Source organism: Anser anser (genome assembly GCF_964211835.1).
Source record: "Anser anser genome assembly, chromosome: 6".
Classification (NCBI taxonomy): Eukaryota; Metazoa; Chordata; class Aves; order Anseriformes; family Anatidae; genus Anser; species Anser anser.
Genome location: NC_139726.1, coordinates 6,612,027 through 6,630,076, shown reverse-complemented (window position 1 = coordinate 6,630,076; position 18,050 = coordinate 6,612,027). Strand labels below are relative to the sequence as shown.

Here is an 18,050-nt window from a genome sequence, read left to right as displayed (position 1 = left end):
TGAGCATCGCAGGCAGAGACAGGTGGCTGCCAGTGTGGATAACGCCGAATTGGGAAATGCAAACACCAGTGGGCAGGGATACCCAAGTGGGTGGAGAGACAGAAAAGATCTGCGGAGACACAAACCCTTCCTTTTCTCCCTGTGAACTTCCCCATCACCCTGTACTTCCTGTGGATGCCTAGAAGAGGGACACAATGGAATTTAAAATTTGACAACCCAAGCATTGAGGGAGAACTCTTTCAAAGACAAAAGTCTGAGGCCCCAGTGTTGTACGGATATTTGAGGAATTGCTTCATTATATGAAATTTATTTCTCCTGACCAATCCAGATGTATGCACAGGGCTGTGCAAACAACTCTGTGTTTTTTCAAGTACCATATGTTTCTTTGATCTAGTTGGTTAGCTTTTGTATGCTAGGTGTTTAGCAAAGTTACTTTATAATGATCTACTGCTGTTTTTTTGTGGCAAATATATGTGTTTCATTAATTGTTCAGATGAAAGTCTTCTTAGTTACCAGAGTATTTCCTTTTTCTTGGCAGCTTCCTTGCCCTTCAAAGATTCTCAGTGGATGCTCTAGCATAGTCCTTGTTAGATTTTACAGGAAAATGAGTTGCTTTCTAAAACAGTGAATCCTGTTTTAATTAGCAATTTATTTTTAGACTTTAAATGAGCTGCCTATGAAGAAGTAGAATAAATTACCTGGCAAATTACTTTGTTTATTAAATAATAGTCTACAATTAAAATGAGAAGAAATTAATTATTTAACCTTCTTGGCAATGTTATCATTTTAATATAATTCTAAATTAAAACTTCTTAGATGGGGGAGTTTGCTTTCTGCTAGATCCATTATTGATATGGCTGCACTGCAAGATTTTTTTTTAATTTGCATTGCACAATTAAAACCTCAGCATGATAATGAAATTTTGAAACCACTATATGTATGTGAGTTGTTTGGGGTTTTGTTGTTTTATAGAAAAGTTGTATTTAATGAAAACAATATACAGATGGTGAATTACTAAGCACATCAAGCTGGAGCAGGTATTGCCTGGCAGATTTAAAATTAAATGTGTACCAGCATAAGATCAGAGCTTAGACAAACATGCAGTCACTAAATCAGGTTTACACAGAACTTTACCAGTTAAGCTGTTTGTAGTTTATCTGAGAAAATGCATCCAACTTTGCTATTTAACAGTAAAAAAGCTGACATTTTCCCTACATTTAAATGTCATCAGACAACAGGCTGTCTTCTGGCAACGGATTATCTCATACCTCAGAAGTGTAGACAGCAGTGAACTTAGGGCAATAACAGATGGACGGACAACATAATTCACAAAGGAAGTGCAATTGAATCAAAACACCTGTTGGTGAGGCAGAATGGAGAGGTTGTTGCAGGTTATTGATTCTCTGCCATTTCAGATACTTAAAGGTGACAACTGTCTACCACAGTCTCCTATAATATATCTGTTTTAATGGGTCTTTGAGGATGAATTGAAACAAGAATCAAAGACTCAACATGGAGGTTTCAGAAAATTAAATGGTTTGAATGAGGAGCATGTAGATATTCCTGCATACTCGATGGTCAAGGTGTCTGGTGAGGTATCTGCTCCCAGCATGGGTGATGTGCTCTCTGGTCTGCCAGCATAGCTTTAAAATGAGATTAAAACAAAACAAAACTCACAATAAATAAAATTTTTCATCTCCCTCCTGAAAATAGATGGTATCTGTAAGTAACTTTCCTCTTCTGGACATTGGTTGTCCAGGGTGAAGGTTATCAATTTCATTGTTGCTTAATTCTCTAAACAAGTTTACATGAAATGTTAGGCCATATCTATCAAATTTATTTCTATGACTTAAAACGTATTTGAAACAAGGTAGAGTGAAAGTGGACAAAATGTATGGCTTGCCTCAGTAAGAAATTCCAGTGACCTTTACCTTGTGTCAGACAGTTTTTGTCAAGGATCTGCCACTGTCAGTTCTCATAAATACTCAAACAGAGTTGGTCAAACTTAGGCTTATGCTTTCAGAAACTCTTATCTGCACAAAAATACTGGAGACTGATCTGATTTTGGCAACTAAAATCTTGGAGGGTCTGTCCCTATTATTTGTGTACTTGAAGACTGATGCCGACAAGTCTGTCCCCTTCCCTCCAGTCAGGAGCAAAAAGGATGAAGCTGAATGCTTCCTGTAAAAGCTGGGGCAGCAATTCTGTCAAGAGAAAGCCAGACCTTAGAGTAGTGAGCAAGAAATTTGTCCCTCATCTGACAGTGGGAATCCACCTCTCCAAGCCCTGAGCAGTGTGCCAGGGAAGCCGTGGGGGTCAAATGGAGAAGTGAAGATGCGATAGCAAAGGAGGGATTAAAAGAATGGATTGATGGGAGGAGTCATATGAGTCTTTGTGTAAAGAGAAGAGACTGGAGGTGGTGGGACAGGAAGATGGGAATAGGAGCTGAGGTAAGACACCCCCAAAACTGTCAAACACCGTTATCTGAATTGCAGAGTCAAGGACATATAAGTTGATTGTTTTGAGATCCTGGGGCTTGATTTTTCAGGAGGGCGGTCATAACCTTGCTTGAAATCAGCTAAAGTTTGGCTTTAAATGTAGAGTCCTACATAATGTTAATACTTTGGAAAACCAAGCTATAACAATCTTAAATGAGATATAAAAATTGCGTTCAGTAACATTTGTAAAGAAGTCTATAGAAAAGCCAATGAGGAAATTCAATTTTGAAAATGGGGTTTGAGTAATGTGCAATAAATGTTGAGGATAATTTAGTTTCTTGAGGTAGAGAAAATTACTATGGGAAGCTCATTTGGATTTGGTACTGATTAATCGGAAGGAAATGGCTAAGATTCTAATGGTGATAGACAATTTGAATTAAAGTCATCACAAAGAAATAGAGTTCACGATTCTTCGGAGAAGGGAAAACTAGCAATATCAGCAGGACAGCTTTAAAAAAAGACAAATTTCAACAAGCTCAGCAAATTGTCTGCTACACCTATGCAGACAGGAATGAGGAAGGTCTGGAAGCTACCAAGAAAGACCAAAGGTCTTGAGCCCAACTGCACTTTACTTTGCCACTTTCTGTCCTGAAACTATTACAATAGCTAGTAGGGCCAGGAGCACAGGGGAACAAGGTGTGCATAGGCCTCTATATGACTTGTCTGTCCAAGCTTTAACCTGTGAAGAGAAAATATCAAGCACAGCTCTGTTTTTATCTCTTCTCATCATCAGAATTGTTCAGAATCTTGATTCTTTTTTGATAGCCAAATTGTTGTGCAAAAGTTAGAAACGAACATATAACTGAATGTGAATTTAAAGGAATGCCCAAAAGCATAGTACCTAAATCAAGAATGCAGATTAAGTTATAGAAGAATATTAGGTTACAAAATGGATTGGATAACACAAATGGATTAGAAGTGAGTGGAAGCTGAATGAAATACATATCCATTACTTATTGAGAAATGAGGGGAATGCAAAACAGGGAATGTGCAATTCTGCTGTTGTTTTCTGTCTGCAGCCAGGAGAGGAATGGACTAAATAATAAATATTTCAAGAAATTAGCTGTTTCCACGTCAGTAGGGCTGTATGAATAGAGAAAGAAGTAGTAAGTAATGTCAGAGCATCTGGCTACTATCTTCTGGATGAGAAATTGCTAAGTCCTAGAGAACTAAATAAAACCCTAGTAATTCCCCACCCCCTCACCCCAAACAAACAAGCAAAACAAACAAAAACAACAAAAGAAAGGTCAAGGAAATCAAGGAAATTATAGATTACTCATCCTAACTTCATCATGTGGAAAAACACAAGAATTAGTTATTACCTGAGATGTAAACATCTCTTATAAGAATAAGATTATGATAAACTGGCCAGTATGGATTTGTTGAGAACAAATAATGCCCAGTAAATTTAATCTCTTCTGACAGCATTCCTGCACTAACTAAGGGAAGTGGTAGATTTTTGACACGTGAAACTTTTATCAGAAAGCTGAAGAACAGTGACTCGAATTAAATCACTGTAAATGGGTATTCAGGTGGTTGAAAAATGTCTCGGTGAAGATCACTGTGAAAAATGTCTGGCTCCCTCTCCTTTACCATCCTCCATTGGGTATACTGATATGATCCCCCAAGCTGCCTTCTCTCCATGTTGAGCAGTCCCAGCTCTCCCAGTCTCTTCCTGTGTGTCAGACGCTTCAGCCTCTGCATCATCTTTGTGGCTGTTCACTGAACTCACTCCAGTATATCCACATCCTTCTTACCCTCTGGAGTCCAGAACTGGACACAGCACCCAGATGGCTCACCAGTGCTCAGCAGAGGGAAAGGATCCATTGACCTGCTGGCACTGCAGCCCAGGATGCTGTCACCCTTTGCTGCAAGTGCACATAGCTGCCTCATCATTAACGTGTCTGTCAGGACACCTTGGTCCTTCTCTGCAAAGCTGCTTCTAATCAGTTGGTTGACAGATACCACTCCTCAGGATCAAACTGGAGCATGAGCCAAGGGGAGTTCAACAGAAAACTGCTCTTGTCCCAGTTCTATTTGGTATTTGTCTGAACAACTCATCTGTCTGAGTAATAGCATTAGTGGATGGTGCTGAGCTGAAGGAGGTAGCAAATAAAATATATTAAGTGATACTGAAATCTTTGAGAAATTTTTCAAAATATGACTTGGGAAGGAAAAATCAATTGCGCGAAGACAGAATGGGAAGTAAAGACATCAGTACTGTCTCAGGCAACTCTGGAGATACTACAGACTACAAAACGAATGAAAGTCAACAATTTGAAATGCTGTAACTCGTATTGGGCTTGTTAAATTCAATGGACGTGTGTGTACACCACTGAAGGTATTGGTATGCTGTGCACTGGTGAGGCTGCAGGTGGGATTCCTTGAGCACTGCGTTGTAGGAAAGGGATCAGTGAGAGATGACTGAACAGCACCTATGAAGAACTGGGTTTGCTTAGTTTAGAGAAGACTGAGAGTGGATACAAGCCCTTAACATTTCATAAAGACTATTTATTCATCTGACAATAGGAATAACATTTGTTATGTCTAGTGCACAGAAGATTAAAAAGGTTTGGCTTAATTTATAGGAGGGATGACTTGTATTCGATTTTAAGGAAAGATTCTCCACAAGTAGTGGGCCCGTCATCTGAAAGGAGACTGTAGGAAGCTGTAGGGCTGCTTTGGGTGGTGGCTGTGAAAGAACTAGGAAGGGGATTGCCCTGGGTGTGCTTATCCTGCCTCAGGGTACGATACTGGGGCAAGCAACCTTTGGTGCCTCCTGCCAAGCCCCTCTGTGGTGATTTCACAGTGATAGCACACGTGTGAGTGAAGGCTTGTAAAACTGATATTTTTGGAGCCAAACATTTTCATTGGACCTGTACTTGCACTTTGTGTCCACGGTGTGATGTTTCTCTTCTGCTCTAAAGCACCATAATCTTCCTACTGCAGCCTTGTCCTTGTCTGGGGCTCAAAAATAATTCTCATATAATTGGGTTAATTTACAGACCACTATTCACTCTTGGACAAATCCAATGAAGTCTGCTGTCATAAGACAGCTTTTCCTGGTCTGGAATATTTAAGTTCTATTGAGACCCCTTTTCCGTTTTGCATTTGCTGATGTGCACAGCAGTTACACCAGCTCTCAGATTCCACGTCCCACTTACGCAGTCAAGGATTGTGTTTGCTTTAGCTATCAGGTCACACTGGTGTAAACCCTTGCCTCGTCTCTCGCACTGCGTTCTGTACCACAGATTGTGAGGTGTGTTCCAGATGCATTGACCTTGTGCATAATTCAGGCTAAGCAGAGAATTAGCCTCTGTTGGTTACAATGGTTTTCTTATCAGGAAGTTATCATCTATAATTTCTAGGCACAGACAGGTGGCAGCAGCCTGAGACCACCAGAATATGTTTTCAAGAACAAAATCTTTCATTGTAACAGGTTTCTTTTTCTTCTTTTTTTTTTTTTTTTTTCCCCTTGCTCAGGTGTTTAAGCATTTGCTCATAGCTATTTTCTTGTCTGATTTGATGTTCTGTAAAAAAGCCATTTCTGATGCATCTCTTAAGCTGTTAAATTATCAACCTTCCAGGTGCTGCTCTGCTGAACTATTTGTAATTTTAAAGCTTTTGATCTGATGTACCATTCCCTCGCTTCTTTGTGAGGGGTCATGAGAGCCAGAGGGCTCACAATTTCAGAATATAAATGTAATGTGGGGATGTTTTTAGCCAAGACAGCTAGATCACTAACACAGGGTGCCAACTGTGTCTGGAAACCATTTTTTTCTTTGTTTTACAGGCAATGCTACAGCAGTTAAGCAATCCCGGTATAGGATTATCATTCAGGATGCTGCCAATGGGGGACATGCATGCCCAGACACCTTGTATGAAGAAAGAGAATGTGAAGATATTCCCATTTGTCCAGTGTACAGGTAAAAAATATTAGCTTTGAATCAGTTTCTTGCTAGTGGGTTTCCAGTTCTCTAGAAATTAATCTTGTTGGGTCATCCTGCACAGTTTTCACGAGAAAATGACATAGAACTGGGAAAATGCAAGGTTATAACAATAACATGAATAGTAATAGCAATATATAAATAGTAAGTTTTGCAAAATATGTAAAAGTAGAGATCAAGTTGGAGTTTTGAAATTATCTGGCTTCATCAGAATGAGCATCAATAGACACAGCTCCTGAAAAGGGTAACTTCAGGGTCTGAAGTTTTTAAGGATAATTTTACTGGGAACTCCCCCCTCAGTGTACCTAAAAATCAATGCAAGCTGTTTTGGTATCACAGGCACTCAACTGCCTTAATCATAATTGTATGCTTATTGCAGAAACACAGTCTTCTCCCCTGATGCTCTCACTCCAGTGAATAATATGCACTTTAAAAATTTCTGATTAGACAAATAGTACAATAGGGCAATTACTCACCGCTCTCATTAAAATTCTATGACCCATCTGTTATACAATGTTAGTAAATAGAAATGTATTATATCTTTGTATATAAATCTTCAAACCACACATCCTGTAGCACATGGACTCAGAGCAGAGCAGGCAACTGAACGTGGGGACAGAGCAGGAGCTGAAACATTCAGGCACTGTACTGCATGGCACTATGGAAAGCTGCTGTCTTGCATTCCTGGCTGACACACATCATAGCAGGGAAAGCAGCAGATTGTGTAAAGCATCAGTTGTGTGAGAAAGGGGTTGCAGAAAGAGAGTGATTTCAAAGCTCACAAAGTTTATTTTGTGACTTTGAGTTATGCCCCGCAAAAATAAAAGGAAATATGGTGGAAGGATGGTGTGGCTTTCTAGAAGGTGAACCTTACATCTGAATTTCAGTTCACAATGCTTATTTCAGGTCTGATTAAAGCTTTTTGTTGTTGTTGTTGCGGTTTTTCCTTGAGTCTCTGCAGTATATCATCATGTATATCTCAGCTTTCAAAAGTTTTTGTCTGGACATATTAATTGTTTTCCAATTTTAGCTACTTAATTGATGACCTTTTCCTCTCACAGGTGGAAGACCCATCGATGGAGTCACTGTATACTGGTACCAGATTCAGTGAGACAGGGTGTGCTGGGATATAACGAGGCGTGTGGACATGGTTTGCAGTCAAGGGGTAAGCTTTCTCCATGCAACCTCAAAATATTTAAGGTGATGGAGGGTGACATTTAAGTAGGGTCTTTACAGTTTTACAGTAGCCCATTTGGAAACAGTGACTGAAGCACTTCAAGTGTAAAATAAAGCATTTTGGGAAGTGGATTCATTATATAGCTTTGCTGCTGTACTGAAAGCTAAAGTACCAGTAACATGATAGTTTACTAGGAGTACAGGGATGGATTTATGCTGGGTATTCATGTATCCTTACAGTAAGTACCCTTGTTCTTCTGCCTAAAGATGAAGTATGTGGGCTTTGAAAGAACTATCTATCTATAGATCTCTGTGAAGTAATCCATTCTTGGCGCTAAAAATGGAAAAGATAATTTCCTCGTGATTTTAAATTTTGCTAATAATTTGCCTGAGGCCTGATTTTTATTAGGGCTATTTGAGGAGTTCAGTGTGGGTAAAGGCTTTGGGCTCCTGCCCTTTGTGTGATTAAGCACTTGGAAAATACAGCGATCCAATTGTCTGAACAAAAGCGCTAAGAAGAATTTCACTCTTCAGAGTATGTGATGGGAGTCTGTAGCAGTTCCTGCAGATGGCTTGAGATTTGACTGTTATCAGTCTGCTGAAAAATCTAATAAAACCTTTAACAAAAGGTTATTTTTATTGAAAAAAGATTACTATACAGGTATGCTAACTGAAGAAACTTGACATAATAATTTACTCCTTCACAAGGTTAGAAGCTATTCTTTAAAGATGAACTGAATTTCTTACATAATCTGGAAACAAAGGAAAAGAGAGAGAAGCCCTGACAGTATGTGGGCTGCATCTGAAAGAAGAAATGTTTTAAACTAAAACTCAAAGGAGTAAATAACTTTAACTAGGTTTTGACCACAAGCCTATCCACAAGGTTTTCAAAGAGAACTCTGTAAATTGAGATGTCATTAAATGTATTCCTGAATCTCCATGTGAAGGGAAGGTAATCTTTATGCTTCAGTAGGTGCATGAACTTTTTATTAATCTTACTCTGACAGAATTCAAAGCATAATAGAAAAGTATTTTGCTTATTTTTGCTCTGTGGAGAGCTCTCCAGAAATTAAGGAGGCTATGTAGTGTTTTGGGGTAATCATGGGAAAGGAATCTCACAGCCTGGTGGGTTTAAGCAAATTTTGCTTCAGTGCCAGGTTCACTTTTTATAATTAGCTGAAGTTTTCACAACAGCTCCGATTTTCATAATTGCGTGATGTGATAGAACCAATCTGCTAGGCACTACTGAGGATGAATGAAGGTTCTGGAAAATGAGTTTTCAGATGAAATGCATGGAAGATTTTTGAGACATCTTGAAACAAGAAAACTCCTACAAACGAGAGGAGTGATGTCCACGGAGAAGGCAGCTGAAACCAAGCTGCTAACTGATGAAGTTGCTTCTGAAAAACAAGCTGGTAGATTTTCAGTGATTCTGCACCTTATCAGTAAAAGTGTTTAGTAATGGAAGCTTTCAAAAATCTTATGTTGGAACCTTGTCTTGCTACCTGAACTCTTCAAGAGCAGCTAGCGTGTGTGAAGAGGTGCTCTGTTAACAAACTGTCACGGAGTAGCCGTTTAGCCAAAGGTGGCAGCTGCTTACACACCTTGCAGGATGTCTTCCAGCATGTAGACTTCAGCGCTGGAGGACTTCTGAACTTATCATCCTTCACCATGAAAGCAGCCTTTGGAGGTTTTCTGTAATAATGTATGAGGCAAATCCAGAGAGTTGGCTTTATTCAACCTGGAAAATGGGAGTGAGGATGGAGTTGCACTCCTTCCAGAAGGGCATAATGAAATAACAAGATAACGATCATAAGTTGTAGTGACAAAAATTCCCAGATTGCCTAGGAAGGCTGTAGGTGCGTTGGAGATGCTTAAAACTCAATTGAATAAGGCTCTGAGCAATCTTTTCCAACTTATAGGCCCGTCCTGATTTGAGAAGGCATTGGACCTCCAGATGTCCCTTCCATCCCAAGTTATATTGTATGATTGTGTGAGTCTGTAGAGTTCTTTTGAGGGTGAACTGTGCTATCAGCGTAAGAACTCTAGGTGCTCTAAATCTATGCTTTCCTGCAATATTCATGCATCCTACAACAGTTTGCGTTTGAGGTAGCACCAGTATTCTACACAGTAACTGGCTTGCATTGTGTGTCAGTGTCTTTAATTGGTAAATGCTTATTCTCCAAAGAGTATATGAATTTGCCTAACTTCTTTTTTACTATATAACAGCTATTACCCTTTTAGCACTAAAGATAATCAGCCATAGAGTATTCACTTTAGAATTTGTTTTTTCTTTTGCTGTCCATGTCCTGACTGTCATGGAAATAAGAGGATTTCGGTTTTCAGTGACTGCCAGGTCTGGCCAATTATAAAGGCATTGAATTAATATCAATTATTCTAAAGAAAGAAAGTGTATGTATGTGTATATGTTTAGAATATATTTAAAATACTTAGAACTGTGACTCTGCTGAGGGAAAAAGAAGTCTGAAATGGCTTTCAAGCTCCATTCTTAGGGTACATTCTGAGATAGGTACTTACAGATCTTGTTCCATGAGTGTTTTCACTGAAATGGCACATGTAACATGCTGAAGATACTGGGATTTATCCGAGTAATGAACAGAATAGCCAAAGAGATGATGCCTCTCTGAAGCTGCAGTTTTCACAGCTTTATCTTGCAATGATGTTGCACTAATTAAAACAGCCTTTCATTTTGTATATCACCTTCAGTAGACTAACTTATTCAGAAAAAAGGCAGGAAGGTAAGAGGAAAATAGTGTTTAGAGCTAAGAAAAATACTTGTTATTTAAACTTCATTAAGGCATTATTTGCAAAAGAACGTGAGATGGGGCACTTGAGAATAAAACAGGGTGGGGGATATTACTGTTGCTTGACAGTGACATAGACAACATTTCTAGCAATAAATGAAGAGCTTTACAAGGTTTTCTATTGCTATATAGCTGTCATTTTCCTCGAGAAGTGACTAATTTACTAGAAGGTGTCAAGACTGTGAGAAAATTGCTTCTGCTTCGGATGCCCTTTGGTGACTTTACTGTTCTCTGATGTTTGTGATGGAAGATCCTCCAGAAATGACCTCTCTCTTCAGTGCTGACATGATCAGCCATCTTAGACATTCACATTTTTTTGGTGAAAAAAATGTGTTGCTCATTACAAGGGATTGTTAACATTTGATTAGTGGATGGAAAGCCTGCTTTAAGCAAGTGTCTTTGAAGGCTGCTTCAAAAGCCATTGGATAAAGTAAATGGACACGTATTAAAGACCAGACTGATGTAATGAGGCTTGGCTTTAAAAAAAATAGTCTTGGAAATACCTGACAACATGGTTATGAAAAAAGTAGTTACTTTCCAAAAGCAGGGAGAAGCTGCAGCAATGGAATATGTCATATCTTATTTTCTTCTGCTCCTGCCACATCTTAACAGTGATTCATTTGAGGGATTTGACCATATCTCTGCGCATTAAAAGAAGGGATATGTCCATCTCTGAGCTGTAAGTCCCCATTGGAAGAATACAGAAGTGCAATGACACAAAGCAGCAAATTAACACAAAAGCAAATATTCTTAGAGAATAATTTATTGATTTGTGTACAGTAAAACATCAACAAAACCACCAATGCCATAATGAGAAACTACTACTCTGCTTTGGAAGAAGCGTACTCTCCCTGGCTTACCTGAGGTGACGGGGTGGACTACTATTGGATAACCTCCTTGCGCATCTTAGTAGAACATTTTTTGGGGGCATGTTGTACTGCCAGACCACGTATGATCTATTTCTTTTGTCCGTTAACAAGGTTGTAAATTCATACCACATGGGATTTGATGAGATAGTTGTTGATATAGATATAATCTATTTCAGTGCAAAAGTTGATATATGAATTGACAGTGAAAAATTGGGAATGCAGGAACCACTGGGCTCGAGGAATTTAGGATTCCTTTCTCCTTCATTGCAGGTTTCTGCAAACTCATTTGGAGTTTCTGTGGTAGCTATAGGAATGTTGTAAATGAGTCTGGTTTTAGCCTGAGATGCAGATCAAAAACTTATCATTAGGAGAAAAAAAAACAGTAACAGTCTGCCATGTAAATTTTTATTGGTGTGTTTAAATGCAGGGATTGTTCCAGTAAAATCTTATCTAAAATACAGGTGGAACTGTGATTACAAACGTAATTTGTAATAAATCAGTGACTAAGTTAACATTTGTTCCAAACTAAGTAAGATGAAAGGATGAATTTTGACATTGCCTGTTAATGCATCTACAAAACTATTTTAAAGAGGTGTCCTTTAGATATATTATCTACTGTACTATCAATTTGGAACACAGTAATGGCCATGTACATTACTCTTGTTTCTACTGAAATTATTTTGTGATAATCTATTTATAATGAGATGTGCCATCAGAAAAGCATCAGTGTTACCATTTTTTGCTTGTCAGATAGTCACCCAACAGTTCTTATTCCCTGTTTTGTAGGTAGTTAATATAACAGAGGTGCATTAATTATATTTTGAAGTGCGAGGTGCTGCAGAGTGCTTTTGAATAGAAATACCAATTTCAGGAGGTACATATTGAAATCCTTTTATAGTTTACAGGCTAGAGGCAATGTGATATCCTGAAGTTTGCAGTGGGTATGTTTATGATGGTAAACATGGCAAAACCACGGAGTACTTGAGTTAGATGGTGATATTTTATGAGCAGTGGTTTGTGATTCAGTCCTGCCTGTGCATAAATCTGTCCAGCTGATAGCAGCTTACCTGTAATCAGTAGCTCACTCCAACACTAGCTTTGCCTGGTAGGACGCTGGCACCTTAAGCCTTATTCTGGGTGATACTGAGGGTTTGATAGGTTTGTCAATATATTTTTTTATATTATTATTTTTATTTTTATTTATTTATTTTTTTTCCTGATGGTGCTGGTGTAGGGACCCAATGGTAATTGGTGGTTGTGGGGAAATGAGTGGGAGTGTGGACTCGGGAGCACAGCAAGCAGAACATGAGTGGTCTTGGCCAACATCACTGTCTGGAAGACACCTGCTTGTCAGCTGGTAGCACTGATAGCATATAGCTGAGGGAGAAATAATTACTAGGGTAAGGACAGGAGCTGGGTCTTGTTAGTGATATATTTGAAAAGGTTTGTGAAGTGAAGTCTGTCTAGGATCAACATTCAGGGGTAGTGTTTCCAGGATGCTATCAGTTGCATCTCTCTGCAACTTTGCCAATGTAGCCAATCTGCGTCGTACTGCAAATTCATACAGTACGTGTTATCTGTATTTTTATTTCCTTGTCACTGATATTGCAATTTGCAGCTTACAAACACATGGGGAGTAATAAGGTGATAAGAAGCAACCAAAATAGAATAGATTTACTATTATTTGTTCTTGATACTCTGATTTCTTTCCTTGGCAAGGCAGCTTGCTGAGGGTTGGCAGTAAGGTAAGTGGAAAGCAGGACAGATAATATTCCCTTGACTTCAGGAAGACTTTGAGTCCAGTCCTACATGATAGTCTCCCACAGGCTATTCAAGTTCAGGAATTCAAGTTGGATAAATTGGAGAATGCTCTGAAATCAGTATGACCTAGAGAAATGCACTATGAGGTGGTTGTGCAAAAATAAGTTCAAAGCTCTGTTATCAGCTGTTTGCTGTCAACCAGGAAGGCCATTTCAGATGTTATCCCACCCGGCACATGTAGTCTTGGCTGTCTTCACTGTTTTCACTAACAGTGTGCATAACGAAATGGAGAGTACCAGTATAACACATCTGAGTAATCACAAATTGCAGGTTGTGAATACTTTGAACTTCAAACCAAAAAATTCAAGTTGGATAAATTTGAGAATGCTCTGAAATTGGTAAAGTGAAATTTTCATTAAAGAAAAAAAATACGTAGCCGTTACACTGTGTAGAAAGGCAGCAGTGCTGCAGAGGTGAGTGTCGAATTGAGTTATGGACTATGAGTTAGTAGCATTATGCTGTTGTAAAAAAAAAGTATACATCATTAAATCATCTATTTCTTGCATTTTATTTCATATCTCTAGCTTCCTGAAATTGATTTTTCTAATTCCTAAAATAGAATATTTTTAACAGGTAATCCTCACTTTTATTTCTGTTCGGTAATGTTTTCTGCCACTGTAAATGATGACAAACAATTAAGATCAAATACAAACATCAAACCTTTTCGTAATTAATTCTAATTCCTTGTTTACCAGCAGAATCAGAATAGATAAGGAATTTTATTTTTCTTCCAAAATATCCAACTTTCATTCATCAGAAAAAGATAGTTATTTATGAGTCTAAGCTCTGGTGAATATTAATGAATGATTTTAAATCTCTTGAATTTAATGAAAATTTACCTTTGATTTTACACTTGAAAATTATTTACAGTCTTTGTGAACTATGCATGAACTGTGCACAGGAATTTGGAATTTGAGAGATTTATCATGACAATATGGATGTTTTACTACATAAGTCTGGATTGTTTGTATCTGATTTCTACCAGTTTACTTTTATGGTCTGATCTTTAAAATATTTCCCAAAGTCTGTGTTTAATTCTGACTTTGATAGTAGTTTCATACAAAAATGTGTGATAATGTTTCACAAAGAGGAAAACGAGGAAAAACTGAAGAGGAGACATTAATACAAAAAAAATTTTTATTTGATAACCTGTATGTATACATTCCTAGCCTACAGTAGCAGTATGAGGAAAGTTTCCACTCACAGGCAGGTTTTTGATGGGATATATTTGAGTTTGGGCTCAAATAGAGCCAAATTGGGTTAGAATTGACCAGTAGCAGAGAGGAAAGGGCAGATGTTGACTATGTGAGATGTGGTGGATAAATCACTCTGAGCATTTGTGGCTGACTTTGAGATTTCTGCAGTTTTGAGATCTAAAATCACCTACTTGTGCAGAGATCATCCTGAGCCCCTTTCTGAAATCCTGATGACTTAGCAGAGTTGTCTGTGTAAATATTTGCGTGGCTTTATTGAAGGCCGCAGCAGGTAAATCAATAGTTTGGGGAACTGAAATTAGTCCTTGTATTGTATTACATCCCACTGATTTCCAGGTAATGTTTTCTTGTAGACCAATTTTTCTTTACTTTGGACTTAGTTGATAGGACAATGGGCAGAAAGATTGATACCGATTTTCCAGTGACAAGTTGCCGACAAGAGAATGATAGTGGACTACTCTCCTTTTTTATGGAAGATGTCAGCAGACATCACAAGACACTTAAAACAGTGCTACTATATTTCAGTCTGGGTCTGGTCCAGCTTCCATCTCAGGTATATCTACTGTATGAGTATTTCACGGGCAGTAGGAGAATTGGCATGACCTTACTTTATAGATGCTAACTAATGGCATGAGAGACTCCAACTCATTCTGTCACTGTAGCCTTATGCCAGCAAAACATAAAAACTAAGGAGACTCTTATGAGAATTTGTCCTGACAGTAATCTACAGTGCAGCATTTTATCCAAAGGCAATTCAGTATTCTGTAGACTTTCCATAAAATAAAGATGATGAAGTCTGCATCAGATAAATTATATGTATTTGATTTCCTTCAAAAATAGGACAATATATTCTACTCTGTACAAGGAAACAAGCAGGCTTTCTGGCTTAACTCTGTACAGTTCCTATCTGATAAACAAAACAGGAATATCAGCATCTTAGTACCACACGCAGCATTTATTTTCTGGGGAAAAAAAAAGAGTCTTGATAAGTAGAAAACTCTTTTGAAGCCAGAAGGCATAAACACTGAAAATGTATATTACAAGCATGTACCAATAGAGGGATTGTTAAAAGATCAAAATAATGAGAAGTAAAGCAGAGGAACATCAAAGCTTTCCAGGCTATGTATTTCTGCCTTGATTAGGAGGAAGGAGGGAAGAAGGGGGAAAAGAAGGCTTTAGATCACTAGGAAATAGCCCAATCACCTCAAAGTCAAAGGCAGCACCATTCAAATGTGTACAATTTACAAGAATTGCTAGAGCATCTCAATCATAAAAGTCCCAAATGATCTGACAGTACTCACACCATATTTAGCAGGTACACATAAAGAGTCAAGATCATCTTATCTGAAGGAAACTCCTTTTAAAATGTAAGGGTAGATATATTTTCATTTTGTCTTTCATCCCTCTGATTAAGTTCAGCTCTCTTTGGTCCTCCTAAGATTTCTTTCATCTAGTGTGTAGTCTCTATGATCTAAGAAACTATCTTTGGTGAAAGTCATTTTTGGGGTCCGTTTTTTAAATGATGAATTGTCATTAAACAGAGTATAGCAGATGAAAGTGGTCCAAGGAGAACCAAACTGTGCTGAGACTTACTCAGGAGGATAAAAGACATAATGAGAGACATAATGAAGAGCAATCTCTTCCTCCAACTGGAGACAGGCCCTTCCAATTACAACTTGTTTTAGCATCATCTTCCGTAGATTTAAAATTCAGGCTATGAACTGTTGATTCAGACTTTTCATACAAACCTGAGAAACTTCTATTATCTGAACAGTAGGCGTGTGTGGTCACACTTCTTGTTTTGTGCAGAGTGTTATAAACTATAACTGATACCTTTCTGTGACCATGGATTGTTTGTAAGTAGAGCTGATTGTGCAGCTTTGTCTGTTACTTTTCAAAAATACAGGAGCCATTTTGCTCTAAAACTCTGTGTTTTGATGACTTAGAACCTGAAACAAGAGGGTTTATAATCCTTCGTATTTTATATGAGATCACATAACTGTCACTGTAACTAGTTATATATATATATATATATATATTTTTTTTTTTCCTTCATGTTCTTCCTAGTCTCTTTGCCTCTTCTGTGTCTGGTATACTGCAGTTCCATGAGTTTACCCTGCAGTGTGTAAACCATTTCACTTTATTGGTGATTTTCATTTAAATTGAATTATCCTTTTTTCATGAGACAATTGAGTCCATTTTGGTCACCTTTTGTGTTTGCTATTTTACATAACACTTTCATGTCCCTCTAGCTCACATCCATGCTGTAGACAGTCCCATTCCGTACTGATATAGATCTACTTTTGCTTTTATAAATTTTTAATTTCCTTCTTGTTATGCTTATGCTGCTTACAAATCCAAAGATAGTTCATGCTAAAGCCATTCTGGTTCACAGGAAAATTGTTAAAAATTCATCTGAGCTGCCCATGATAAGATCCACCTACTCTGGAAATGGCCTGAAGGAGAACTTTTCTTCAAATAGGCTCTTTAAACTGGAGACCTTAAAGCATGACCAAAAATAAGTAAGTTTATTAAAAAGCTTTTATACTCTTAGTTGTTGGAAAATCATTAGAGATGCTTTTCTCTGAGCCATTACCGGAATAATGTCATCTTGTCCATAATGATCTCAGTCAAGTGGAATAACAAGTTCTAGAAATTCCAGAGACATTAGGTGGGAGGATAAAGACAGGATATTTATTCTTACAGTACGGTGGTACACAATATACTTAGTTTGGTATTTATTTTACCTAGTGGAAGAAATGGTTGGTTCTGGGTTGAAATGCTGATGCTACTTAAATCAATGAAATATTAGAGGACTTCGTCAGTTCTGTGGGAAACAAAACAAAAAACAAACAACCAATAAACAAACAAACAAGCACAAACAAACAACTCAGCTATTGGTGAAAGGAAAAATAGAGATGTTGAAAGGAATGGAAAATTTTCTTCTTGGCAGATATTGTTTATTGTCATGCTGCTAAAGTTTGGCCCGTCTAAGGATTTTTTGTTAGAGAAGCTGAGTAAAAGTTGCATTTTGCATTTTTCCTTGTTCTACATCAGTTAGAAAACACTTCTTATTAGAAATTATTGTCAGATTTCTTTAAATAATTAAACTATGGTATTGAACATGAATATTAGAATCCTAAATGACAGAGCTCATCAGTGTCACATACTGTAAATCTTCAAGCACAAGAGATGTTAATCGTGGCATGCCACAAAGGTGCAAAATGAATCCTGATGTCGTGTTGATTGAATGTGAACTTGTGTATTTATGTTACTCCAGCAGCTTCATGTCTGCAATTGAGGTTTTATACATGAATTTTTCAGTTTCAGAATATGTGAATAACCATGGCTTAAAATGCCTTTCAAAAATCCCACAACCTTACTGTCAAACAGGTGCAGTAAAATGGCAGTATGGTAACTGGAAGTGACGAGAATACTTAGAAAATGCTTGTACTTACGCAAATACTTCAAGTAACTGTGAAGTGGTCAGTATTTCCTACATTTTCTTTACACATCCAGTGCTGCTCTTTTCTCTTGGCACCATTTCTAAAGATGTTCATGTCACTGTGTTCAGCCTAACCTGGAAAGAGAATTAATTGATTTTTTTTTTTTTTAAAGTAGCCTTTCTGTTAAGGAAGATGAGAAATAGTGGTTTCCAGTACACAGAGAATTTTCTTTGGGATAGAAGTTTTCTTTAATG

At 37.8% G+C, this 18,050-nt stretch overlaps 1 protein-coding gene across 9 annotated transcripts in view; it reads left to right on the top strand.

Moving 5' to 3' along the window:
- Positions 1 to 18,050, top strand: part of THSD7B (thrombospondin type 1 domain containing 7B) — a 454,300-nt gene that overhangs the window by 315,622 nt on the left and 120,628 nt on the right. For all 9 annotated transcript variants that reach the window (XM_083841258.1, XM_083841253.1, XM_083841254.1 and 6 more), the window contains 2 exons: positions 6,292 to 6,424; positions 7,507 to 7,610. In XM_083841258.1, coding sequence (XP_083697384.1) covers positions 6,292 to 6,424; positions 7,507 to 7,610 — 237 coding nt within the window. The remainder of the gene's footprint in view (positions 1 to 6,291; positions 6,425 to 7,506; positions 7,611 to 18,050) is intronic.